Source organism: Acomys minous (assembly GCF_964271855.1).
Source record: "Acomys minous genome assembly, chromosome: 10".
NCBI classification, from domain to species: domain Eukaryota; kingdom Metazoa; phylum Chordata; class Mammalia; order Rodentia; family Muridae; genus Acomys; species Acomys minous.
In genome coordinates this window covers 114,588,647-114,616,424 of record NC_140491.1, presented here as the reverse complement: position 1 = coordinate 114,616,424, position 27,778 = coordinate 114,588,647, and the positions used below count along the sequence as shown (strand labels likewise).

Sequence of the window (27,778 nt, the reverse complement as noted above, 5' to 3'; positions counted from 1 at the left end):
GCAGGTGGATCTCTGTGAGTTCAAGGCCAGCTTGGACCACAGAGCAAGTTCCAGGGCAGCCAGAGCTGTGATACAGAGAAACCCTGTCTCAAAAAACAAAAATCAAAACAGAACACAAAACAAACAAACAAACAAAACCAAACCAAGCAAACAAACAAAAACTTCAAAAAGTTGCATTGGCAGACACCTCCCAGGCTAAGAGCCTTGGGATCAGTGAGTGCGGGGATTTGCCAGTGAACGTCTACTGATCTATCAGATACTGGCCGGACATGGTAAGTCACCATCGTGCACACTGGTCCTCAGAATCTGATGTCCCTGAGCAGACAGCTGGTGATTACAGTAGAGCAAGGATGGTGAAGACAGACGTGAGCACCGAGGCCAAGCCTGCCCTCACAAGGAATGCTGAGTGCTACAGAGGCCGAAAAACAAGAAGTGTCAAGTAGTAGCAACCAGGTGTAACTAGTGTGAGGCAACAAATTAGAATCTGGATTTTAAACCAACCGTGACTAGACTTGCATGTGTTTCCTAATGAGCCTGCTATCTGGTGTGGCTCTCCCAGACCATTCCTCAAGACATAGCTTCTAACAACAGGTTTTAATGTGGAAAGTGTTAAGAATGTGCTAAGAATATGAATATTGAATTATAATATAGAACACCAATTAGAGAAGTGAACGGGGGTGGGGGGTGGGGTTATAACCTCAGAGTTTCTGGTTGTTTTAGGCATTAGTAATTAAATTCCTTTGTTATTTGGCTATCCTCCCCATCTTAAAGATTTTGATATGTCCACTGAACACATACTTATTTCAACAATCTCTCTTGTCACTTTGCTTGGTAGCCCTGCCTGGCTCCAACCTGTTTGTTTCTGTGCAGGCTACTATTTTTTGTTTCAAGTCCAAATTAATATAGGTAGGCTCCTAAGTACAAGCTAAATTCCTTTCTTTCAGAACTCAGAGCTCAAGCCCTTGCAGAGGCTCCATTGTATCCTCTCAGGGATTAAGTCTACCTGATGGAAGCTAGTTCACCATTCCCTACAGAAGCCTTTCAACATGCTTTCTCTTGAATTCAGTCTTGAGCCCGAAGGTTAACATAAGGGAACCGTTGAGATTAGTGTTCAGTTAGGCCTCCGTCTCCTAGGATTAACACCTGGTCCAGAAAAATGCAGTCAAATCCCATGTATACAAAAAACAGTAGAATAAAAAAGCTGCATTGGTGTATCCGCATTCACAAAGACAGCCTTATTCATGACTATTCAGAGAAGCTGTCTTGGCCAATCCCGTTGCTTCTGTCTTCCGTATGCCAGAGTAGAATCTTCTCTTTAGTGCAACTAAAAGGCCTATTCAAAAGGGTTTTCAGTAAAACAAAGGAACAGTCTGCACAGAAGTTAAAATTAAGCTTCTGTAGAATATATAATTTTTTCAAAAACTTTTCAAATGTCAAGATATCTGACTTCCAACCATTAAAGTTTTTAAAAAACTCTTGGTTACAGTATTACATTAACAATGACAGTTAAGGGTGGGGATGGAAACATGAAAGAAACGTGTGGCGTGGGAAGGTGGGTAAATGTCTTTAAAGAGTTAAGGGAACCACAGGGTGAAGGTGGCCGGAAGGACAAGGGCTCCTACCGGAAGAATGTGGGCTGCAATGGGCGTGGTGTAGGGTCTCTGAACTGGTGAATCCAGTGTCTCCTGGGTAACGTGGATGAGTTGGGACATTTTTTAACAGCTCTATAACAACATTTCAGCGAGGAGAAATAGCAACCAGATGCAACATGACGCTGTGTGGAATTAGCAAGGAACGGCTTTTGAAGAAATGATTTTAAAACGTGCTTCCAGAGTTTTCTGGTGTGGGATAAAAACTATTTATGGGGTCGCAGCACTACTGTTGAACCAGAAAAGGCCAGTTAGAATTTGACTCAGCTGCTCACCACGGGAGAGTAAGAGGTTACAGTAACCGAGGTCAAAGTGTGAGCACTGAACCACATAGCATTTGGACCATGGTGACGTGGAGAGAAAATTCTCCGTGCTCATCACTGTGGCATCGCCTCTGAGCGTTCCTTTCCTGCTTAGAGAACAGAAAAAAGGAAAGAGAAGAACTGAGGTATAAACATCTTTGAGGAGGTTTCAGTTGTGCCCTAATCTCATCCAAGCCCGCTTACAGAAAGCAGTTGCTTTACTGGCTCCCATTACCCAAAGAATTGCCCACTAGTGCTGCTTATAAAAGAGATTGACTCAGGCTACAGATGATGTGTCAGCAGAGGCTGATCGGTTCTGCTTGCTCCGAGATGATCTCTCTGATGCTGTGAAGTGTAGCAAGACACTACCAGTGCTTCCAAGCCAAATCTAGAAGAAGTGGAAAGATTTTTCTTTGCCACAAGATCTAACAAGCATAACCTTGAGTTAGGCAACAAGCTTATCTTCAAACCATCACTATCCTGGGGAAGTGGATACATAACCTCACATGTCACACATCTCAAGAGAAGAGGCCGATGCTATTTTAGTCACTTGACAACAAATTGAAAATGGAGAGAGTGTACACTAGCTATGTAAAGAAAATGTGTTATTTCTACCAGCAAGAAGACGTGGATGAGGGTGTGTGTAGGAGTTTGAAAAAAGCCCTTAGCTAGAAGTTCAGATACCATTTTATTTTCCTGGTTTCCCTCCTGCTAATGGTTAGGGAAAGTGTTTCATTGTTGTTGTTGATGATGATGACGATGATGACAATGACTTTTCATCCTCAACCACTACGTTTCTCACATAAAAAATGAATTCTCAATTCCTTTCTGCTGTGAAATGCTGTGCATATTGGTCCCCAAGTCTCCTTACAGAGGCCTGCTCCTGACTAACCTACCTTGGCCAGCAGGAGGGGGCAAGGAGTCAGTTGCTGTTTTGCTTAGAAGGGAAGAGCTTATAAATGTGGAATTTGCTTTGCTCAGTTCCACCAGAAAGAAGCCCTGAGGAACTCCGTCCAGGTGAACTCTGTGCTAGAGACCAGTAAGTCATCAAAAGCAAAGAATAGGGTTTTCATGAGTTCTGTTTTGTGGCATAAGCTGCAAGTGAGGTGGCTGTTTGGAGCGCTGTGTTTGTAGGCTGCTGTGCTCACCTCGCAAATGGGTGTGAAAACCATGCTGGAAAAATATCACACCAATTTTGTTTGGTTTTCATATTTGCTGACCATCTGTGGCTTGTTACTTTCTATAAAACCTCAGAAACAGCATCATTAATATGAAAGGACAAAAAAAAATTCCACCAGTTGTTCTTAGAAAAGACTGACAAAACTTCCACATATTAAGTAGGATTTTACAATTATGACATTTAAAATTAATTCTTTAGATTTTAAAATGTGTTACTTTAAACATTATCCTTTTCTAACGGTGATAATTTGACAATTATATCTAAGACAATCTATTAGGCAATTTTCAGATATCATTGCATATTTTTTGCATGAAAATCTCAAAAATCCTGAGATTTACACTATTAATTTTGATGAGAAGCTCATAAATTTGAAAGATAAAGTAATTAGCTTACTTAGATTCATATTTAAATGGAATATACCCCAAAACTTATTCCTAAATTATCCCATATTCTACTGGGGACCGAGCAGCCCAAGGGTCAGGACAGGTGACTCCTAGTTGACTTAAACCAATGGCAACTTCCCAGTTTCCTAGCTACTGTGCTTAGACATCAGTATGTGATATCATCTGCCCAAAGGGGATTGATAAGGCTGCTGGCAAACCTTTTCTTCCTTATAGAAAAGTGCTGTGTGAATGATACTTCTTAATTTTTTAAAAATAGTACGTGTGTCTGTGTGTGTGTGTCTCTATGTGTGTCTGTGTTTATGTGTGTGTGTGTGTATGTGTGTGTGTCATGTGTCTATGTGTGTGTATGTGTCTGTGTGCCTGTGTGTGTTGTGTGTCTATGTGTATGTGTGTTTATGTGTGTGTGTGTGTGTGTATGTGTGTCGGTGTGTGTGTCTATGTGTGTCTGTGTGTGTCTGTGTGTATGTGTGTGTGTCTGTGTGTGTGTCATGTGTCTATGTGAGTGTATGTGTCTGTGTGCCTGTGTATGTTGTGTGTCTATGTGTATGTGTGTTTATGTGTGTGTGTCTGTGTGTATGTGTGTGTGTCTGTGTGTATGTGTGTGTGTCTGTGTGTGTGTCATGTGTCTATGTGAGTGTATGTGTCTGTGTGCCTGTGTGTGTTGTGTGTCTATGTGTATGTGTGTTTATGTGTATGTGTGTCGGTGTGTGTGTCTATGTGTGTCTGTGTGTGTGTCTGTGTGTGTTGTGTGTCTATGTGTGTGTGTGTTTATGTGTGTGTGTGTCTGTGTGTGTTGTGTGTCTATGTGTATGTGTGTTTATGTGTGTGTCTGTGTGTCTGTGTGTGTTGTGTGTCTATGTGTGTGTTGTGTGTCTATGTGTGTGTGTGTTTATGTGTGTGTGTCTGTGTGTCTGTGTGTAAGTCAAAGGCCAACACTGAGCATCCTCCTCAATCATTCTCTCACCAATTTGACTATTACATGCCTAGGAAGCTCCACAGAACCCTGTCTTTCACAGTGCAGGCCTTACAGGAGCACATTGCTTTGCCCTGGTTGTTATTATTTTTTATGTGGGATTGGAAATCAGGACCGCATACTTGTCTTGACTCTTCCCTAACATGAGAGTTTGTGAAAAAGCTGTCTTGCTACAAGAATACAACTAAAGTTAACACATGATTATGTCTTTAACAAGATGAACGGAATCTGAATCTTAGGTGATATTGTTAACCTTGTGAATTTTCTTTCTTATTTTTTTAAACTTAAATAATTTATTCAGATTGCATCCCAATTGTTATCCTCTCACTTGTATCTTCCCATTCCCCTCTCCCTCCCTCTTTCACCCTATTCCCCTCCCCTAAGCCTATGACAAAGGGGACCTCCTCCCCCACCATATGATCACAGCCTATCAGGTCTCATCCTGGTAGCCTGCTTCCCCTTCCTCTGAGTGTCACCAGGCCTCCCCACCATGGAGAAGTGGTCAAATAGAGGACACCAGGGTTCATGCCACAGGCAGTCCCTGATATATATATATATATATCTCACTTTCCTCTCTTCCTTTTCTCCTCTAGCCCCTCCAATATCCTTTTCCACTCTCAAGTTGATATCCTATTTTTTTATTATCATTTTTATGAATAAGTATTTTGTCAGTATGTATGTGTACTTCTTATATGTGTGGTGCTGATGGAGGACAGAGAAAGGCGTCAGGTCCCTTGGAGCTGGAGTTTTAGATTGCTGTAAGCTGCCAGGTACACACTAGGAATCAAACCCAAGTCTTCTGGAGGAGTAGCCAATGCTCTTAGCAGTTGAATCATCTCTCCTGCCCCTGACTTGTTGATTTTTAAAATCACTTGCTATAGTTAACCTACATTTTAGTTTTTAATTTTTAGTGAAAATAATGTATTTCTTTTGTATTTTGGCTACTTTAGCTCAGCTTTGGTGTCATTTGTCATTGAGAGCATTCTTATGGCCACACAGATCAACCTTGTCCTGAACCTATATTCCCACAATCTGTAATCTCAGCAAGGTCTCACTTTATCCTAATTATAATTCTTAGCAATAATGTTTGCTTTCTAAGTTAGAACCTTATATTTAACAGTTTATTTCTTCTGGAAAACAAAGTTAATAGGTCAACTAAACTTCGAAGTGTTTCATGGAGCACACTGCTAATGGTCTCATGATGAAGCCGAACAGCACAGACAATTCTTAAGCAAATATCAAGTACCAGAAATCAGACACAGGTTATTTTTTTTCAAAACATTTAAAGAGGCATGTCCTCACTCCTTCAATACATCACTAGCAAGCCTAGGACCCGACTATGTGTGGCTTGTTTGCTACCCATCCTTTTCTCTCACACATCTTTGTCTCCTGGGGATGGCCAGCCTGGCAGTTACTGTTCTATTTGATGGCCATCAACACCATTCTATACAGATGTATTCTTACTTTCTCTCATCTTTCTATCTTCCAAATAAGCCTCATATATTTTTTTTTTTTTACTATTCATTACTCACTGCAGCTCAGGTAAAAATTTGGCTTTTATCTTTTGCAATCAAGCATCATACAAGAATTTTCATCTATGACATCATCATAAGAGATCCAAATTGAAGACATCATTACAGGTATTCTAGTACCGGTCCCATGCCATGCAGTGGTACCTACCACCACTAACAGTGAAACAGTAGACATAGAAAGATCACTGCTGCTGCTGAAGTTCCTTAGGCAGAGAGATGCCCTATCTCCTGGCAAGCTGTGGTTAGACAATAGCAGTTTTGGTTTTTTGTTTGTTTTTTAGAATTTATTTTTTTAAATTTTTTATTTTTTAAATTTTTTATTAATTTATTCTTGTTGCATCTCAATGGTTATCCCATCCCTTGCATCCTCCCATTCTTCCCTCACTCCCATTTTCCCCTTGTTCCCCTCCCCTCTGACTGTTCCTGAGGGGGACCTCCTCCCCCTGTATTTGCTCATAGGGTATCAAGTCTCTCTAAGACTTTGGTTGGACACAGTGCACAGTTTGAATCCAGACAATAGCAGTTTTGAAACATTCTCATTCATGAATTCACCAGGAAGGCCTGGGAAAACAGCGTTCTGGGTCTGATTCAGTAGCTTCTACTTAGAGATCTGAGTTTTTCACTCTGTAGAGGAATTTTAATTGAGCAACATAGCCGCTCTGGCAAGGGATCACAACCAGAAACCTAGGTCTGTGTGACCCAGCTGGAATTTGCTAGAATATAGACACAACACATCTTTAATCTCTCTTCTTGGAATTTAGTATGCACCTTTAATCCCAAACAATGCATCTAATTGAGGAAGAAAGTGATGAAGCAAAGAAAGATTTGACAGAATAAGTCAGAGGTAGGATATGGCCAACTCTCATGAGAACAGCACAGGAAAGAGAACTGCTTAAGAGCAACACACACACACACACACACACACACACACACACACACAGAGAGAGAGAGAGAGAGGGGGGGGGGAGCAGTAGAAGAGTTTGTGGAGACAGTAGAGTTAGGGAATACAATGCAGTTTGGTGCAGTTCAGAGGCAGTTTTTCTAAGCAGAGAAATTCAGTGAGAAGCCAAGAGAAGCCAGTTTGAACCAGTCAGCTTGGAGAAGAGTTTTGAGCCAGTACAACTGAGTTGAACCAGACAGCCAGAGTTCAGAAAGAACTAGAATGGGTGAACTTATTCAGCAGTAAGTCTCAGAGGCTGACAGCATTCTAGGCCTAGGTTAGCACACAGTGGCTTGAAGCGGAAGCCTTTAAGATCCATTTCTATTTCCCCCTTTCCTCAACATGTTACTATCTCTTCTAATTCTGCATCTGTGGCTTTTCCTTTTCTACTAGGCCTAGGTATATATAGATAGAAATACTCTGGGCTTAGACCGAGCCATGTCTTAGTAAAGCTTGGGTATGGCTCTCATCTCATCATCTGAGGAAATAAAAATGACATTTACACTACTTCTAATAAGTTCCCAGCCTGAGAGGAGTCTACTAATCCAGGGAACAACATTTTGAGATCTACATAAGCAAAGGATAGCCAATGAGGCTACAGAAAAAGAAATGCAGAGAGACCGTTAGATATTGGGCATCTAAAACTGGTATAGGGGCTCGCATTTGTAATCCTAGAACTCCATAGGTTGAGGCAGGAGGATTGCTAAATGACGTTATAGGCCTCAAAGTTAGTCCAGGATACACAGCAAAACCTTGTTACCAAAAGAAAAATGAGGTGAGCTATAAAGAAAATTAATGTTATCGAAAGACTGTGGTCCAGGAGTTATGTGCCCCATTATGGATGAGTTAATCATGTATTGAAAACTCTCTCCCAAACTCCCCCCCCCCCCGCCCCGATTCCAAGATGTAATAGAGACAAGAGGCAGGAGGAGCTAAGTGCAAGGGTTTGAGATACCAGGAAGACCAAGGGCTGTTCCTTGATTTATAATGCTTTCATTAGTCCCAGGTCCTGAGATTTCTCTCTAGGCTAAAACTTGATCTTTTATCTCTAACCTGAAGCTCTTAATAGTTCTTGAGTGGACACAGATGGAAGGAGCACGGGATGCCTCCTATATTGCATTTTCTTGACTGTAAAACATGACACGTCCCCTCCCAAATTTGATGGTAAGACCTGATTGCTGAAGACACCACATACTTGAATAACAAACACTGAGAAATCAAGATGGTACCAGCCTAAAAGCATCATCTCTCTTGGCTGGTTTTCACAATTAGATAGATCTGTGCATGTCACTCAGGGGAAAGTGTTCAACAGTATTACCAAGCTGTAAGAAGCTACAATAACCACTGGACTGGCAAGATACTCTAACAGGAAACTGGCACAAATATTATGTAAGTAAACAACTCTCTAATTGGATCTAAGGCCTCACTCCACAAGACAGGGCTCATCCTTGAAACCATTAATTAGCCTAAAACCCTGTGATTGGCTAGGTAGGTCTTGGACCCCATGAAAAACCAAACATCATTATTGTGCCAAATGGACATAATCTTAAACCATTTCTTAAGTTCTTATCTTTGTACCCAGATTAGCACAATTTGCCATCATCATTAGTGAAACTTGGTTGTTGTTTATTTGTTTGTTTGTTTTTCAGTAGATGGTGATTAATAGAGAGGCCCACAATTGGTCAATAGAGATTAACAGACTGTGGAGTTCTCAGCTCTAAATGGTACATTTAAATCCAAAGCAGCATTTGTCAGACATGGCAGCGCCAATGCACACCTCAACTCAAAGCGGCTCTGACTACATGCACGAGACCAAGCCAACCTGAATCCCACATAGACAAGGGATCTTCTAATCCTAGCTGAAAGGCAGTTAGCAGTTAATGGTACTGAGCAATGCAGAGTCAGTGTTCTTCAGGTATATGGTCCCTGAGAGCCACCCACACTCCACTGGATGGCCTCCCGTACAGATGCAGGCAGCACTAAGTGGCTTCAGTGTGTTTAACTACATAAAGCTGAGAGGGAAAAGTGATGGGCCGTAGGGGAAGACTCAGAGGGAGGGGGATGGGAGCCCTAATTAAACAGTAACTCCGTTTCTATTTCCCCCTCTCCTCAACATGTTACTGTCTCTTCTACTTCTACATCTGTGACTTTTCCTATTCTACTAGGTAAAGTCCTAACATATGTAAAAGTTATTTCTGGAACTCTTCTCCCACTGCCTTTTCGCAGCCTTTAGAATGTGTGTACATAAGTGTGCATGTGTGTGTGTGTGTGTGTGTGTGTGTGTGTGTGTGTGTGTGTGTGTGCTTTCCTATGACTTTCCTAAATGTTCTTTGACAGTTTTCATGTCATACATGCTTCAAACACTTGTGACATCACAATGCCAGCCGGCTTCGTATGCGTTAGTACAACAAGACCTACTTAGACTAATTCACCTAGGGGTGTAGCTATCTGGGGCTCCCCGAGAACTTACTGTATGACAGGTGCTGCTCTAAGCAGATTTCCCTATGCTATTCCCATTTCTGTTGTTGTGAGAGAAAACTGAAGTTCACGCATGAGAGGCACTTTCCAACCACACACGTGATGAAGCCGGAAGCGTGGTTCGAAAGGCAGGCTTCTTAGCCACAGAGGATGCTTATTAACCCAAACCTTGGTAATTAGTGGGATGATAGGCTTTGTTCCTAGTGGAATACATTCAACAATATATTTTGAGATAAAATTTCCCGATGGAGCTGGACGTTGGGGGCACACGCCTTTAACCCCAGCACTTGGAAGGCAGAGGCAGGTGGATCTATGTGAGTTTGAGGCTTAGCCTGGTTTACCAAGAGAGTTCTAGGACAGCCAGGGCTACACCCAGAGAAACTCTGTCTTGAGCTCCCCTCCAAAAAATTTTCCTGATGGGAAGCCAAGAGTCTTCAGTGCAGCCTGGGGCAGTGTTCTGTCTCCCTAATTTTCCCCACTTCTGTCCCCAGCACACTCCAAAAATATAATCTCTATCCCAGCTCTTCCAGCAACTTGATTCCATCTGAGAGCCTTACTGGGACATGCCTGGGGCCCTTCCTGTCTGTCCTGGGGGGACAGGGCCTCCCCAAGCATGGACACCCACTTCCTTGGGTGAATACAAAGGGGCTGCCAAATCCTCCCTAAGCCTTAAAGTAGAGAAGGCCACTCCACTTCTGACTTCCACATTATCCTCAGCCAACCTTACAATAGCCACAATCTGTCTCCTGGGAGTTGAGCTAAGGACCACATGACTGTGTCTCCACCTAAAAGTCCAGTCCTTGTTTTCTCTCATATACAAGTCCCATATTCACACAGGCCACAGAAAGGCAGGAGTAGGAGAGGGGTGCGGGGGGGGGGGGTGTCTGATTTAAACAACCACAAATATTGAGAATTTCTGAGCTTTTGTCCCTTTTGGGGACAGCACAGGGAATACATACATACCATACATAGTAAGCTTGCTTTGATGGTGGCCTAGAATTCATTTCACTGTACTTAGAATTCAGCACATAGGTTAGTGATGACAGAAATGGAATTTCAAATGGACCCAATTCCATCCTAGCAACAAATTTATCACCTTTCAAAGCACCAGAGCCTTTTGCCATCTGATATTTTTCTAGAAGAGAATGCTCCAGATATCAGCTTTGAAAATAAATCTAAGATTTCTTCTACCAAAAATTTACCAATAAGCTAAACCTCTAGAAGGTATTTTCCCCTTTAATTATTTTACAATTTCACACGTGAGCAAAATGAATTTTGATCAAACATAACCCCCATTTCCCTCTCCCAATTCCTATTATATCCCTACCACCACTTTTCTCTCCCAACCAATTTTTAAAGGTTACTTTTCACTCTAAATTTCAAAGTATAAACAGGATAGAGAATGATGACTGTTAGTATCATTGGCTGAATGGAAAAGCACTCTAGGCATCTTTGAACTTTGAAAGAAATGCATACATTTAAAATGAAGATGATCTCAACAGTTAAAGACTTAGACTCCAAAAGGAGACACTCTGGAACTCGGAGTTTGTCATGACCACTGGCTAAGTGAATCTCTTAGGTGTCCACGCTTTTATTAATCACTAAAACAGACAAAGGTGAAAATCTCCCACAGGGTAGCATTTGAGGCCTCAATGAGCTAACTTTTGGCTTTTTCCTGGTTCAGAATATAAGCAATCGAGTTGGTTCGCATCCTTATCTGTGTCTGTGCTCAGACGCTTCTGAAGTCTGAGTGAAAGGCTGGTATCATGTTCAAGGTTTCTTTGGAGGATAGGCAAGAGCTAGAAAGTATGTTAGTCGACTCAGAAGCCAGATGTTGTTAATCTGATAAACAACATTAGTGGGGTCTTCTGCGATATCCATGGGAACCTAATGGGAAACACTGACTACCAAAGATGCTGTATGCAACACACAGATGCGTTTCTCTTACCCCACCTCCCAAGTGTCCAAGAAGGGTGGCGCATGGAAGATGTGGGTTCAGCCTCACCCTTAGCACTACACCACAGCACTGCACCTCTTGAGCACTGATTTCTATTTCAGAGTGCCAAGGATGGCCTTTTGGGAGGATGCCCCTTCCTAGAGATGACAAGTGTAGATGATAAGAAAGTGTTCCGAGTCTTTCTCTGAGCCTTTTCCAGGTAATAGGAAGCTGGACTTTTCTATTTCTATTGTGTTTAGCATGTTACTCTGAAATGTTTGGTGATCTGATTTCTGTGAATCCTCCATGCAGCTGTCCCCAGGTCAGTATTCTTCCTTGGAGATCTTTTCTCTTAAACTCAGTATATGATTGGCACCTGCATCCCTCCTCGCTAAGAGCAGCCTTGTGAGGTGCTTTTGAGGCAAGGCAGCTGGATAGAGGGCACACGTAGGTGGTGTGGTAAGTACGTTGCTATAAACTGAGGCATAGAAAGTGAGGGCCTGAGCAGTAGGGGCAGCCAGGCATACACAGCCAGGCTGGCCCAGGCTTAGCACACAAGGAGTCGACAGTTCACATCTTAACTCAACTTGTAAGCCTTTTAGGAAACATTGTAAGATGGAAGCACAGAACACATGGTTTGTTCACCAGATAAATGGTATCAAAACCAATTCTGTCTCAGGTGGAAGAATGGTGTTCCTTCTCTGCACCCATCAAACATTAGGGGTGAAATGGATGAATTAATTGCTTCCTGAAGTAAACCCTTTGTCATATCAATGGCATGGAATAAAAAAGTGTTCAGGCTTAAGAAGACACTCTTCCCTAATCACAGAGCATTTGAATTGTAATACTTAGGTTTACTTACAGCCTCCAACTTCCTGGAAAGGACTGTGGTTCCTTGGGTGTGACTATTTTCCAAGAGTCCACTTCAGACAGAAATATTTTCACTGACATATAATTATAAGAGTCAAAATCCCATGACCTCTCCTTCCGAGGCCACCTCCTTCTTTATTTCCCTTTCCCTTGCAAACTTTCTGGTTCAAAATATAAGCCCTTTGGGAGATGTGTCATCTTATTTGGAGAGAAATTTCGGCCTATAAATAGCACCAAAGGATCATTTGATCACTGATCGGATGCGAGGTCAATTTTTCTCAGTACCCTGGTTCTACTTTGCACATACGGCCTTTGTCTGAGAACCTCGCTTTAATCTTTGCTTGACTCCCTTTGGGACTAAAAACATCATGTCAAAGAGTGATGCATTTTTCAGAGGTCAACAGTGGTAGCATATTACATATGTATGCCTTATCATTTCTTTCTTATGTAGTGCTCTTTATGGAGTCCTAAGGAAAACAGTTATATTTTCACATTGCATGTTTCTAAAACAGGAATCTTTATTTCCCAACTACACTTACAGAACAGACATTTGTGTTTACATTGTCTTCTGGCTCTAAGATAAAGGGAAATCAGACCATTGGTGTTTGGAGGAAACCAATTATGAAAACTATAGAAACCCATTTTAACAACCTCTCCTTGTATTTATGTAAGAAAATGAAAGAAAAAGAAAAATAGAAAAAATTCTTGAATGGTTTTGGTGACACAACCTTATGGAAATATTCAGCTAGATATTTGCACATCTGAAAAATGTATAGGAGAGGTGTTTATGATAGATGGCCCTCTGCCTATAGACGTCCTGAGATGCTAGTTTGTATTATATTATGATTTTGGTTCCTACCCCATCGAGTTTGATCAGATAAACATTGAAAAGCCTGATTGGTCCTAAGAGGGAGGAAATGAGGACAAGTGAGATGCAGGGAGGGAGAATACACAAGATCAAGAAAGCTGGGAGTGAGGAGGAGCAGACCACTCGCTGGATTCCTGTAGAAAAACCCTGACCCCATCATGATCCCTCTGGATTTTTGTTTTGTTTTGTTTTGTTTTGTTTTGTTTCAAATCCAACTATACAGTCTTCATCTCAGCACTTCCTTCTACTTGACGATTCTTAAATGTTTACTGACTTCTTTACTCAATTAATGCTCATTGTCTAATTAAAGGACTGAAAAGACGTTAAGAGCAGAATCGCCTTGCTTTTATGTACTATTGTATGGCTCACACCCGCACTGGTGCAAGGCACGGCCTCAGGATTGACATCCACCCAGCAAATGACTAGAAAATATTTAGCAACACACACTCTAAACTCTGATGGTGATCATAATAATTTGAGGAGAAAGCAGTTATCTGGAGCAGACATTTATTCTAATGGAAAAACAAAACAGAAAGAAGAGACCTTCTTTGACCATAATAAAAGGGTGAAAGTATGCAGGCTGGCAATGGAGACCACCCCCATTCCACAGGCTCGGGCAGCACAGGCAGAGGTATGAGCGATGAAGACACTCAGGCTGCAAGTGTTGCTGGGAAGCATATCTGTAGCCTCTTTTTATGATCAGCTAATAAGAAAGGAAATGTAAGGCACTTCTGACACACGCTGACTGACTACATCCTGAAGCATTTAGTTTCCTTCTTGTGTGCCTCGCTCATTTCTCAGTGCTTCCCTTCAACTTTCTGATTCAGAAGGATTTACTCTTGTTGGAAGATGAGCAGTTCCATATTAAAAACAGCAATAAAAGCAAGAATGAACATGGAATATACAGAAACTGCCACAAGGATGGAGATGAAAAGGAATGAAGTTGTAGGATCAAGCAGCAAAGAGATGGGGTGGGTCAGGCTGCGAGGAAGGACGCATGCCAGAGACACAAAGAGTGCTTAACTCTTCTCGTAAACCCAGTCCTCGTCTTCCCGCACCCTTCCGCCACCCTTGGCCTCTTCTGTGTTCTCAAACATGTCTGTCACCCTGCCTCCCTTTGGGGATTTGCACTTGCTCTTCCATCTATCTGGAATGGCTTTCTCTTAGATTTCCTAAATTTTAATTCTTTCTCATTCTTTGGTTCTTAAATGACACTGTCCCTAATTACCTTATCTAAAGCAGCGTGTCCTGTCACAATTGTCACCTCATTCTCTTCTCTATTTAGAACATAAGTCCATACAGAGAAGGACCATGCTAAGTTTTCAAGCTTCAGTTTGTTGTTGTTGTTGTTTGTTTGTTTTTGAGGTAGGGTTTTTTTTCTATGTGGTCCTGCTTCACTTGAAACTCACTACACAGAAAAAGCTGGCCTTGAACTTACATAGACTCATCTGCTTCTGTCTTCTGAGTCATGGTGTTAAAGGTCTACAACACTATGCCCAAAATATTTCAATATTTCATCATTTTATAGGTTACCATTAATTTTGACATGTCTAAAGAGTATGGTGTTTAAATGTTTACTATAGGATTTTCTTCATATAGTAATACCAGAAATAGGAACAGTATGCTCTCAGAAATCAATATTAAAACAGGACCAAGGCCTTCTCCTGCATCTAAGACTCTACAGGGTTCATACAGGGGACAGGAAGAGTAGTGTGTTTAGTGACCAGCTTGTCATCAGCAAGGTAGGCTAGCAAGCTGGCCATTAGAGAAAATTAACACTACAGTCTGGAATCCAGAAGTCATCCCCAGAATTCCCTATTTAAGGTAACACTATCTTATTTTTAAGACCTTGAGCTGATTCAATGAGGCCTATCCACATTTTGAAGGGTAATTTACTTTGCTCCATCTTCACATGTTAAAAAAAAACTACTTCCATAGAAACATCTAGTTGAGCATTTAAACACACAACTAGGCACCATATCCCCAGGCCCATGTCAATTAAGGCACTAGAGAAATGTCTGTTGCTGTTTCAGGACTTGTCCTTGATGTACACAATACAGACCCCGTGCTTTTCCCTTTTGACACTGACTTCCTTTGTCCCTCTATTCTATACTAAATACATATTATTCTTTTCCCTGAAATCACCCGCTCTTTCTCAATAAAGAGTCACACACATTATAACCACAGATTGCCAGGGTACCACATCCCAGTCAGTTTCACTATGTATTTACATCAGTTCTGTCTTGTGTCTTGGGATGTTTGTGAGTTTAGGATATACAGCCTTCGAGTCCGCAGTACCAAAGTGCGGTGGGAAAATGGGCAATGGTTGCCACTTACCTGGCATTCTGTTTCACCAACTGATAAGAACAGAAAGAGGAGAATGAGAAGAACGTGGTGACATCATACGCTTACACCACAATGGTTCCTGTTCCACCTGCTCTGTAGCTGATCACCGCATAAGATATAATAGAAATGGCATAATCTTTAAGGAATGACGGTTTCAAGGCATGTAGTATAGAGCTATGTTAACATGGGCTAAGGAATCTAACTTGAAATGCGCAAAAGAGCCAACAAATTTCTTTACTTGAAGTTGCAGTGTCAGTGGTGTAGTGATAGATCAAACACATTCAAACATAAGAAGCAAAAGACGCTTAAAAATATCACGAAGTGAGTATTAATCAGGGTGATCGATCGACTGTGCGTCTTTTGTCTTATATGTACATGTAGTTTTGTAACTCCAGCACTTAAGTGGTGCTTGTTTTTGTTAAGGTGTTTTATAAATACATATGTACTTATTTATTATCATGAAAAAATAAGTCTTGTATGTGTGTGTAGAGACGGAAGCAACACATAGATGGAGACACTTAAAGAACCATGTTGATTATCAGAACACAAAGGTCAGAGGTAACGTGCGCCAAGGATTCTGGGGGATTGTCTGGTGCACTGTTGAGCAACGGCCAAAGCAGGCAGCATGACAAGCTAGTTTGTGTTTGGTAGACGAAGTAGACTGGTCTGTGTAGCTGGGGTTGTATTTAGTGGAAAATCTCTTGCTTATTATTTCCAGGTCAAGTCTTTAGGAAGTTCTCAGTTACAGCCTTTGCCAGGCCTTCAGTTGGGATGTTTCCTCAGGTTGGCCTCCCTCACAATCCTTCTGCCACAACCTCCCAAGTGCTGGGACCCTTGTGTCTTGGTCAGAAGTTCTAAACCCAAGAAATCTTTGCCCTTATGTTAAAATTTGCTCTTGACTGACAGTGTTCCTCCCCCTTAGAGAGCCTCAGTCTCCTGAAATGAGCTTTCAACATAGCCCTTTACATCCTTGCATGCCAAGGCTTGGGGTTCAAACAACTAAGTACTAGAAGTATGTTGGGGGACAGAAAAGGATGGTCTGATGTATTTTGATGCTAATTACAGCTTGCTGTCTCTGTGGCCCACCTTTTGACCAATAAAAGACCATCACCTGGGCAGGGCAAAAAGGAGATAGGTGTGTCTAAGGGCCTCAGGCTTGGAGAGACAGAGGGAATCTTAAGAAAAAGAGAGACCAGAGGAGAAGAAGGCCACCATGGGTCAGATGGAGGAGAAGCACATGGCTGCTGTGGATAGAGATTTGGCCCAGATGAAAAACATTAGCAAGTATTTGGGATTATGGATGGGAGGTAGCTTGATAGAAATTATTAGAAACAGATGGCATGGGATTGGGGAAAGTATGGGATACCTACCCCACTATGGAAAGTACTTTAGGAGAATAATATCTTCCTTGCCCCAGGTTAACTAAGGCTATTTTAAAATATAACATGTGTCTGTGTCTTGATTGATACCTAGTGGGTTATACTGACATTATAGTAATAGGTACAGGCCAGATAATAAACAATTATTAGTCATATAGATAATTAAGCAACAACAGAAGTATCCAGGAGAAAAAGATGGCATGTGGACTGAATGTGTATAATCCTTTTTGTCATTCTTCCCTAAATAACACAATATGACATGCATGCATACATACATACATATGCTTATATATATATATGTATGGCATGTACATTTGATTAGGTGTCATATGGAATGAAGAACTGATTTAAAGTATACATTAGGGAGCTCATGGGTTACATATAAATATAACCTGATATTTTATAAATGAGACTTCAGCATGTGATGATCTGGGCATCCTAGGGGTAAGGCAGCATCCCTAATTCCTCATCAAAACTAAGGGACAGCTCCAACCCATCAAACTTTATTTTAAAGGTATTATTGCTTACATGAGTGTATATGGTGTGTGTGTGTGTGTGTGTGTGTGTTATGTGTATGTGTGTTTGTGGTGTGTGTGTTATGTGTGTGTGTTTGTTTGTGTATATGTATGTGTTATGTGTGTGTATTTTGTGTGTATGTGTTATGTATCTGTGTTTGTGTGTATGTGCACGCATGTTTGAATGTGTGGGTATGAATGCATAATACCATGTAAATGACAGTCTAAAGTCAACTTTTAGAAGTCTGTTCTTTCTTTCCACATGGGTTCTGAGGATTGAACTCAGATCTTCAGGCTTTCATAGAAAGTCTTTTACCTGTTTAGCCAATTCACTGGCCTTGTTTCTTCTCTTATGATTCTTTAGTGTTTTAAAAATCTATAATATTGTTAGAAAGACTATTTTAGAGTTCTTAAGTCATTTCATTAATTTAGAAGAACTTATTTAATGAAAGAGCACATATGACTGGCTTTGGAATCATCAAAAATTCAAATAGCACATACTATCTGTACTACGTAGAAAAATTAAATGTAAGAGTTTTTTTTAATAGCCTCAACTTCCTTTTCTTTCCATCCTGCTTGCTTCTTTAGTAGTGCAAACATACTCATGAATTTTCTTTCCTATCTTTTTGTTTTACTCACCATAGGATAGTATACTAATGAGATTGACAACTGATAACTTAGCCACTGCTAATATTGTCCATCGATATTTGGAAAACAGCAGATGCTATCTTGTATGGTTTGATGCCTCCCGCAAGTGATGGGCTTGAAAACTTAGAGCTTTGCAAATGTTGACTCAAAATGTATAAACAGTTTACGTTAAGGAATAATTAGAGAACTGTGTGCCATTAAAACAAGCAAAGCAAAACAAACAAAGCTTTGCCATATTTGTTTCTTCATTTGTCTTTGCTCCTCTTTCCCACTGCTTATTCTTTGCCTGTGTCTGTAGAAGACTTCTGGACACTGAAGATGAGCTCAGTGACATTCAGACTGACTCAGTCCCGTCGGAGGTCCGAGACTGGTTGGCTTCAACCTTTACACGAAAAATGGGGATGATTAAAAAGAAAGCCGAGGAAAAGCCAAAGTTTCGAAGCATCGTTCATGCTGTTCAGGCTGGGATTTTTGTGGAAAGGTAAGTAAGCAGCACAGTTGACATCCCAAGTAGGAAAATCTAAAAGTTCATATCATACTTATGAAGGACATACACCATCACAAGTCTAACTAGGCTGGCCACTTTGGTCTTGCAAGTGAATATGCCTACAACAAAACCACCTTGCCTTGGATGTTTTCTTTTTGTTTCTATTAGGATAGCAAGAGGATTGAAATTATACTCATTTGGAAACATGTTTGTCGATATCTGTTTATAAATATTTCTAACATATTCACAGGTTATCAATTTTATGTAAATAAATTATAATAACTCATAAAAATAAATCCTATAATAAGTAGTAATCTTTATTACAAAGTCAAGTGAGTCTTTTTTTTGTCCCAAATAGAAAAAACCTTCCCTCTTTCTGTTTCCATCATGAGATGAACTCTGTACTTCCACCCTAAAGGACTTAGTTTTTAGCATTTGTATCGCTGAAAGATCCCCAATATCAAGGGGATCATCAAAGTGCTCAGTGTTTACATATATTAATAATAGCCAAGTTTCATATGGTAGTTTATTTTTTTAGCTTTAAGAGGAAGTACTAACCTTCTTTCTACAAAGCGAGATGGTTTATAATTAAAACTACAGAAAGAACAGTTATAAACATATCTGACAAAACCAAAAAGCATTTATCAGGAATCCTTCAGATTAAAAAGTAACATATTTAATTATGTGTAAAATGGAAAATTTAGTATTTTGAAACTGGTCAGATTGAAGGACAGATAATTATTTACCAGGTCAGTGTTTTTGACACAGTGACTGGTTAGGTCAAGCTGGCCTCGAATTTTCAATTCTTCTGCCTCATGTCTCTGGAGAGTTAAGGCTACAGGCGTATGTCACCATGCTCAGCTTTAGCACTCTTAAGTACATTATGGCCATTTTTTTAAATCTCTCAATATTTCAGAGCACCACTTGCAACCAAAGCAACAATGCAAATGAGAAAGTATAATAAGCGTGCCATTGCAAATGCAGTTTAAAGATGTGTTAGGACTGTAGTGATAACACTTCAAAAGCTAATTCCATGAGGATACAACATAAAAGAGTGCTTACTTAAATTACTTTGCAAGGTGCCTAGCTACTTCTGATTGGCTTAGATAGAAGAATACTAAAGATATTCTCGTGAGTGTTGGGCTCCTACCTTGCCTGGTGCATAGACAAATCTAACAAGTCTGAAGCAAGGAGGCTAGGCTAAGGGGAACGTGTACAGTCATATTCCTTTTGTGGGAGTCTTACTGATTTCCCAGGGCATCAAACTAAAAACTTCTAGGCGTTTTAGAGGGTCTCACACGAGGCATCATTAATGTGCATTACCTTCCTTGTTTAGAATCTTACAAACCGTGGCAAGCTGAAAATCAATGCAAACTGTGGATATGATCCAACTGAATCTTATGAGATGGTGTTATAAAGTCAGGATTCATATACCGACCTGATAAATTTTTATTCTTTACATACACCATCATACAAATCTCATTTCCAAATAGAAATCTCAAAGTGCACAGGAGATAACTATATGAAACTTTACCTTTTGTAAATGAGCGTGCTTAAAGTGTTGAGGAAGGAAATCTTTACTAAAGTCGAATCCCTATTATTGCTCCACTTATCTTGAATTTTCAGAAGTAGTTACCTTCAACCCTAAAACTATGTTTTGTTGCTTCTCCCACAAATCCTCTCTCCCAAGACTCGATTCTCAGCAAGTCACAGTTATTTGCCCAAATGCTATCTGGAACAGTGAGGAGCATATGAATGTTTCTTTTTGCTTCTAAGGGTTAGAATCCTATTTCATAACTTTAGAGAAGCCTTCAAAAATGATCCATTATAATTCCACTTGGATTCCAGGAAATTCATTAGTCTTTTTTTCCCAAGATATGTGGCACATTACCTATTTAATAAAACGAAAGGCCACCGCACAAAGATGTCCTGGGGCAGTCAGGCTGATTTTTTTCTTTTTATTTGCTATAATTTTACTTGTTAGAATATAAAATTTACAATTTTGTATTTCTATGCTTGATGATAGGATAGGGAAGATAATAGAGAAGGTTGTTTTCTAAATCACTTTAAGAGGGCAACAACCATCCTTGCCTCTTTTCATTCCATATAATAAGTGATAGTATGTTCGCAGCCTATTTCCCAGTCTAAGAAATTCCGTGGTGTCAGAGCGGCCAGTGGGGCTCACGGCCTCTGAGTTACTTGAAGTTGGAAGCCGCAGGACTGCCTGGGAGATAATGAAGGAAGTTCCTGTAGTAGCAATGAGAGCTCACCTCTGTTGGGTTTATTGGATTGTGTCCAGAATTTACATTCTTCACTTTCCACAGAAAGATTAGGATTTGCTTTTTATAAATGAACTCTTAAAAGATTGCTCCGAATGCCACATAGCTACCTAGTGGCTAATTTACAATTCAAAGCATGGCTTCTCTCTCCCTCCCTATCCTCCCTTCCCTCCTCTGCCAGGAGATCCCACCGATTTAATGCTATTTAATGCTTAAAATGTTTATATTAGCTTGTGTATTGACAATTCCCTGTTCACTGCCCTTTCTTCCATCCCATCCTTTTTTCTTCACAATAATTATAGAAAAAAATGTGTAGATAAAGATTGTTTCTTTCCATAAGGTCCACAACTAAGTGTCTTTATTGACAATAATTATTTTTTTTTGACCCTTCATTGTGTGAATAGCACTTTCCTTGCTCTGAAGGATTGGGGTAGTTATGCTTTTCTCTATGAGGTGATTGATGGAAAATTTTAATTGTAAACTGTTCTGATGTCCTTCAATAAAGAAGTTTGTTATTTTACTAATCACCCACATCTAAAATTCACCTACGATTGTTTAAAGTAAGTATGAAATTGAAACAGCAAAATGTCTCTGTGGTGACATGGGGGGGGTGCTCTTTCAAAAAAAGTAGGATAGAGTCACGATTAAACACTTTTTCAATTCTGAGCTCCCATGAAGTATTAAGTGGAAAACATGACATATTACTTGACTTTTTATTATTATTTTAAATAGTCATTGATTGTGCACAGCAATGTGTTTTCTGAATTTTAACACATAAACCACAAATGCAAAAATGTTCATATATTTTCACGATGATTTTTGTTCTCCCCTGGATTCTTTCTAATATTGACCACATCTCTCAGATTTACTCAAATTACAGTGTTTTCCTTATAAGTTAGGGGTAAAGTTCACAGCAATACAATCTATGGATACAGCTTGTTGTACGCCAATTTTACATAAAAGTAAGAGACATTTGATACTTGAAGCATGTCTTTCCAGAACCTTAGGGAGTCCTCACAAATCCTTCGCACTCCCAAACAGATGCTGCTTTCTGTTACCTGTGCCAGGGTTTCCCTCACTAGACTCCCTGCTTGCATGTGGTGTTGTTAGGTTAGCATCCCGTCAGAAAACACACAAGTTACGAGCATATAACAACACACTGATGTTGCTACCATTAAAAGAAGGAAGAGAACACTTTTTCACAATCATCGTTCTTCAATAATATTGGGTGGCAATGTGAATAGTCTTGAGCTATTATTGCCAATATAACCCTTTGTAGCATCCTTAGCCACAAAGAGCTGTGCAAATTTTGATGGTGCTGTTTCTCTCTGATAGTAGTTATTCTAAAATGAATGAATGTATGTATAAATAGATAATCCAAACATGTTTAGAAGTATGTTCATGCTATTCAGCCTCCAGTCTAAAACTTTTAGTACACAAATGGACATAAAGCAAGAATATTATGCTGTCATGGATGAGGTGGCCTGTCAAAACTGTCACTGTACTTGGAAAGTACAGCTGACTTGTTAATTGCATGAAGTTCAGGGAAAGCTGATGTTGTGTGGAAGCTGAGATCACTTATCAGAGTCACTGTGCATAGACAAATGCTGTACCCCCTGTCACCCAAAGAATGTTATTATCACCATTGTCACAGTGGGGATACAGGTGAAGAAATGAGGAGCTGTCTTGATATTTGAGAAAACAGCTGAAACTGTTGAACAAAGGGATGTTATATATACAATTATTCTGTCTTTTTTAGGATGTACAGGAAGAGCTATCACATGGTTGGTTTGGCATATCCTGCAGCTGTCATAGTGACACTCAAGGTGAAATAATTTCAGTTGTTTTCCTTTCTATAATCACATAAATTTCTTTCTCAAGTGCCTGGGAGAAAAATGAGGGCAGGTCTTTGCTGCCACCTCCATACTACAACATGAAAATTATGCTAAGCATTTATTTAATGTAAAGCAACCAAGCCTTGACTCGCCCCAGAGTCACGTGACATCTACATGTCAGAGTCACGTGACATCTATCTGACTGGTGCTAACGGTCAATGCCAATTGTTGTACATGAATGTATGAACTTTTCCTCCAAGCTTTACTTACTTGGTTCTTGAATTCCACATTGAAATGACATTATTTTGAGAATATGCCTATCTTCTTAAGCTTATATTATGCACTGAAAGGTGTTTTGGTCTGCATTTAAATAACAAAATATAAAGGAGGAAATTATTCAAGATCTTAGGTCTGAGAAATTGTAAAACTGATACAGAAACTAGTCAACAAAACCCAACTTTCCTGCCTGTGTCTGGCTTCTACTGGGACTACCCAGCCCCAATGCCCTCTGTGTGATTACAGTGCTGTGTGTGCTGGAAATGATCAGAAGTGAGAGTCCGCCTGAGGAGGCTGCTGGCTCGCACATCCCTATTTCACACATGGGAGATACAGCACACGGGTGGACCTTGCTCATAGCTGTTTGTTCGGCAGGGAAGTCTTGTAGGCCGTTCATTCTTAACTCCATTTTTCCTCTGTCTCTTAATTTGAGGACTCAACTTTATCTCTGTGGTTTTCTTATATTAACCAAGAGATTCTGACTTACCTTATTTCCTATATTTTGCTCTGAAGATTTAAATGTTATTGATTTTAAGAGGCTGTTCATTTTTCATGATGCATTTTAATGTATTCATGCTTCCAAAACTCCAATAAAGGCAGACATGTAAATTTTGTACTTCATCAATATGTCAACTACTCTTTTTTTGAAAGATTTCCTTGCCGTTCCTATTATTTCTTCAACTATGTGCAAGAAAACGTTTTGTTTTGTTCATTTATAAGCTATCCACTTAATAACCAACTAAAATATTTTGGTATAGGAACACAATTGTTTTGTAAAATATGGTTTATTAAAACCATATGAAGTGTAAGGCTGAGGGACTAAACATCACCAAGCAAAGAACATTTTAGTGAGTGTGCTGTCTGAGAATCCTCCATGCCATTCTGACAGTAAGGCTGCTAGACATCTGTGGCAAGTGACACATGTAAACCACCCCTGTTTGTAAAGCCCCATGAAGCATACGGTACTAGCTATTTTCCCGGCAGGGACCTGAGCTGAGCCCCCAACTGGAAACCTTGAAGGTATGAACCAGCTCTTCCTTGTTAGCTTTGTGAATCTGATAAAAGATGTACTGTCCTTGGTGCTCTCCCAATGCTAAAACTCCTTCTAACAAGAACACTAGATTTTTAATTTACAATAAGATAAAAGTAGGTGCTTTGTCATCCTATTGGAGCCAAATAGGAGGAATTTGACAATTGCATGTAAGTAAACACTTAATTGGTGTTTCATTCTACGTGATTAAAAAAGGCTGGCAAACTGGTGCAGTGGGTAAAGGAGTTTGCTACAAAAGCCTGGTGACCTGAGTTCAAATTGTGGGACCCACTTAAAGATCAAAGGAAGGAACTTACTCTGCAAAGTTGTCCTCCAGCATCCGCATGCATGGGACAGTCTGCATAGGCCTCGCACACACATAACAACGGGTTTTATGGTACCAGCTGAAGCCATGGCCATTACGCCTCACAGGACATAGTTTTAAAAGGGGCCTCATCAGCTGGCTCTTTTAGTTTTATCGTCTCACAGCACATAAAGTTGGCTCCCAAAGCAACGTTCATCATACAAAGGAAAGAAATGCTGAATGGTGTTGACAAACATAAGATTAGTCATTGCTTTAATTGTCCACTTACTATCCAACACTAAATCTGCCAGTATGTGTGTGTATGTGTGAGTGTGTGTGTGTGTGTGTGTGTGTGTGTGTGTGTGTGTGTGTGTGTGACACGTGTGTTTTCATGTATTTACCAGGCCTCGTATGCTGAGGATCTACTTTGGAACAGAATAATGAGTTCCTTTAGGTTTTCTTCAACAAAACCATGTGGGGGACTGCATTGGCCAGATAGCTCTACTTAATGCTCCCAGTGCCAATGAAAGGGGATCCATACCCAGTGCTACCCGTTTCCCTATAGACCTGCCTATGTCCTGTCCCCCAAAGAACTTCAGAAGTGGCAAAACTAATAACCCTGTCCTCCAATTGTTCTCACTGTCTCTGGGGGAGTCTGTAAGTGAGTCAGCCTAGGTGATATGAGGGATACTAAGGCTCTTCTTCCCTCTGGAACTTCATCCCAAAGGAAGATGTGTACTATCAGTGCTTTATAAGCTAAATTACGGGCTCTGTGCTGAAAGCAAAGGAGCAGGTAGGTGGATGAGTGGAAGCAAAGACCAGGAATAATTTCCCTCCATCCCTCAGTCGACAACACTCATGCACCAGTGACCCTGCCTTAAAATGGAACCATTCTAGGAAATGCTTTATGGCATGATGTCAGAGAGAGCAAAGATAGAGGCAGCATTACACTGTTATCAGCTCCATAACCCTGGGATTTGAGGAAAAACCTTGATGCTGTCTTATGCATGGGAACCTTGCTACCAAAGCCCGGTCACATCAGACTCCACTAGAGTGCAGTTTGACATATTCAGCTGTAATGTTCCTTGCTGTACGTTCAATGTTTAATCTGTTAAATACATTTCCATGAAAATCAGTATAATTATATGATCTTGCTATCTAAAATATTGACTCTTATTTTTTTTTTTACAGGATGTTGATAAATGGTCTTTTGACGTATTTGCCTTAAATGAAGCAAGCGGGGAGCATAGTCTGAAGTTTATGATTTATGAATTGTTTACCAGATATGATCTTATCAACCGCTTCAAGGTCAGAAACGTCAACAGTGAGATGCTCAGAGAACTGGTTATTTGAGTAAGAAACACTGAGCCATTGATCAATGCCTTTAAGTTGATTTACCAGGCCATAGGTCAGGGGTATGAACTCACCGTATGCTGAAACTGCAACTCACTGACTTGTCTGTGCATCACGAGACCAGGAAAGTTTATCCCAACAAGATACAGGCACTTCTGTATTCTTCACAGAATACTATCCACATCTTGGAAAAAGTACAATAGATTCTAGCATTCTTTCTCTTTTTTAACATTCAGAAATTGTATTTACCTTTTAAATTATAATTTATTCACATTATATCTCAGTTGTTATACTCTCGCTCTTATCTTCCTGGTCCCACCCTCCCTACATATACAGGAGGAAGAGGTCCCCCTCATTCACAGTCATAGGGGAGGGGACTAAGGGGAAAATGGGAGGAGGGAGGAATGGGAGGATACAAGGATAACAATTGAGATGTAATATGAATAAATTAATAACATATATTTTTTAAAAAAGAAAGAAAGCCTGCTTCCCCTTCCTCTGTGTGCCTGCAAGGCCATCCCGCCAAGGAGCAGAGATCAAATCCTGGGCACCAGAGTGTACGTCAGAGGTTCAGCAGCAGTCGCCCCACTGCCCCCACATGGAGAATTAGCTGTCCATCAGCTGCCCCACTGCCCCCACATGGAGAATTAGCTGTCCATCAGCTGCATCTGAGCAGGGGATGTAGGCTCTCTGCACACAGTTGCCATTGGTTGGTGCATCCGTTTGTGCGGGGCCTCCTGTGTCCGGCGGGAGATTGGGACAGATCCTGGGACTGGAAGCCGGACACTGGGTGGAGCACTGAGTGTTTGTCTGGAAGACGCTGGGAGTAGGGGCATGGAAGGGCCTGGAGTGGTCAGGAGCCCCACAGGGAGACCGGCAAGACCAGCGGATCTGGACGGGGGGGGGGGTGGGGGGGTGGCTGCTGCACAAACTGATTGTAGCATTCTTAGACTATACAGCGAGCCCTTTTCCCCCCTTATTTTGAGGTATGGTCTTTCTATGTAACCCAAGGTACCGTTGAATTTGCCATGTAGGGCAGGCTTGTCTGGAACATTCCATCTTCTTAAGTCAGCCACAGGGGCTTTGGGATCTCGGCACTACATCACCACATCTAACTTACTGGAAGCTTTCCCTGGGCTGATAGGATGGGTCTGCAAATTGGTTTTCCTTAGAAGCATCTAAGCAACACATTTGCTCCAGATGTCTGAGTAGTCCGAGACGCTAAGTTCTATTTGCTGGGGTCTGTGGCATATTAAGGGCTGGAAAGTACTGGGAAGGCACCAATTTTCTCCTACAAATAGGAAAACTAGGCCTTGGTGCTCACATTGGGGCATTTTATACTTCTAAGAACTAGCCTTTTATAAGACTAAAAGATATAAAATTTGAGAACTTTTTGGTCCTCCAAGTTAAAGGCTACCATATCAATAATGTGGATTTTTAAAAAAATCACATTGAACTTGAAATTACTGCCCATTTTTGACCCATTAATTTGTTCCATGCCTGACACTGTGCTCATGTTTATGTAGTGTGACAATTTGGGCCAAAATATAATCATAAATATTGTTTTTCACAGATTCCTGTTTCTTGCCTAATTGCCTTCGCAGAAGCTTTAGAAGTTGGTTACAGCAAGCACAAAAACCCATATCATAACTTGGTTCATGCAGCAGATGTCACTCAAACTGTTCATTACATAATGCTTCATACAGGTATCATGGTAAGAAACCCTTTATAAGTGAAGCATACTGGCATGAGAGCAGCAAATACCATTCTCTTGAGGTTGTCTTGTCTCTGATGCCATGGGCAAATATGTGTACAATATCATATGTACTTATACCTTCTATGTGATAACCACTGGGATTTTATATTAGTTATTTATTCTCCAGAAAATAATTTAAGTCCCTAGAAGAAAGCATAAAGGTCAATGAAACTATACTTAATATGTCAGTTTTCCAAATTTTGAACTATAGAATTCTATTTTTTGCTTGTATTTTTTCTTTTATTGAAAATGGAGGTTTTCTTATGTAATACACCCTGATTTTGATTTCCCTTCCCTCCACTCCTTCCAGTTCCCTCCACCATATTATTTCCCAAGCGCATCCGCTTGGGAAAGCGTTTGTGTGAACTTTCCTTGACATTCTTTTCTGTCTTTTGCACCTGAGTGAATGACTGAATGAACAAGAGACTCAGCATGCAA

The 27,778-nt window shown here is 40.5% G+C and overlaps 1 protein-coding gene across 6 annotated transcripts in view; it reads left to right on the top strand.

The window, feature by feature from the left end:
* The window catches only part of PDE1A (phosphodiesterase 1A), a 278,238-nt gene that overhangs the window by 196,237 nt on the left and 54,223 nt on the right, over nucleotides 1-27,778 (top strand). For 5 of the 6 annotated variants that reach the window (XM_084800179.1, XM_084800178.1, XM_084800177.1 and 2 more), the window contains 4 exons: nucleotides 18,319-18,501; nucleotides 22,546-22,612; nucleotides 25,423-25,539; nucleotides 27,158-27,298. In XM_084800179.1, the coding sequence (XP_084656305.1) occupies nucleotides 18,319-18,501; nucleotides 22,546-22,612; nucleotides 25,423-25,539; nucleotides 27,158-27,298 (508 nt within the window). Of the gene's footprint in view, nucleotides 1-15,555; nucleotides 15,800-18,318; nucleotides 18,502-22,545; nucleotides 22,613-25,422; nucleotides 25,540-27,157; nucleotides 27,299-27,778 lie in introns of those variants that run through there. The other variant, XM_084800181.1, reaches the window with a different exon arrangement.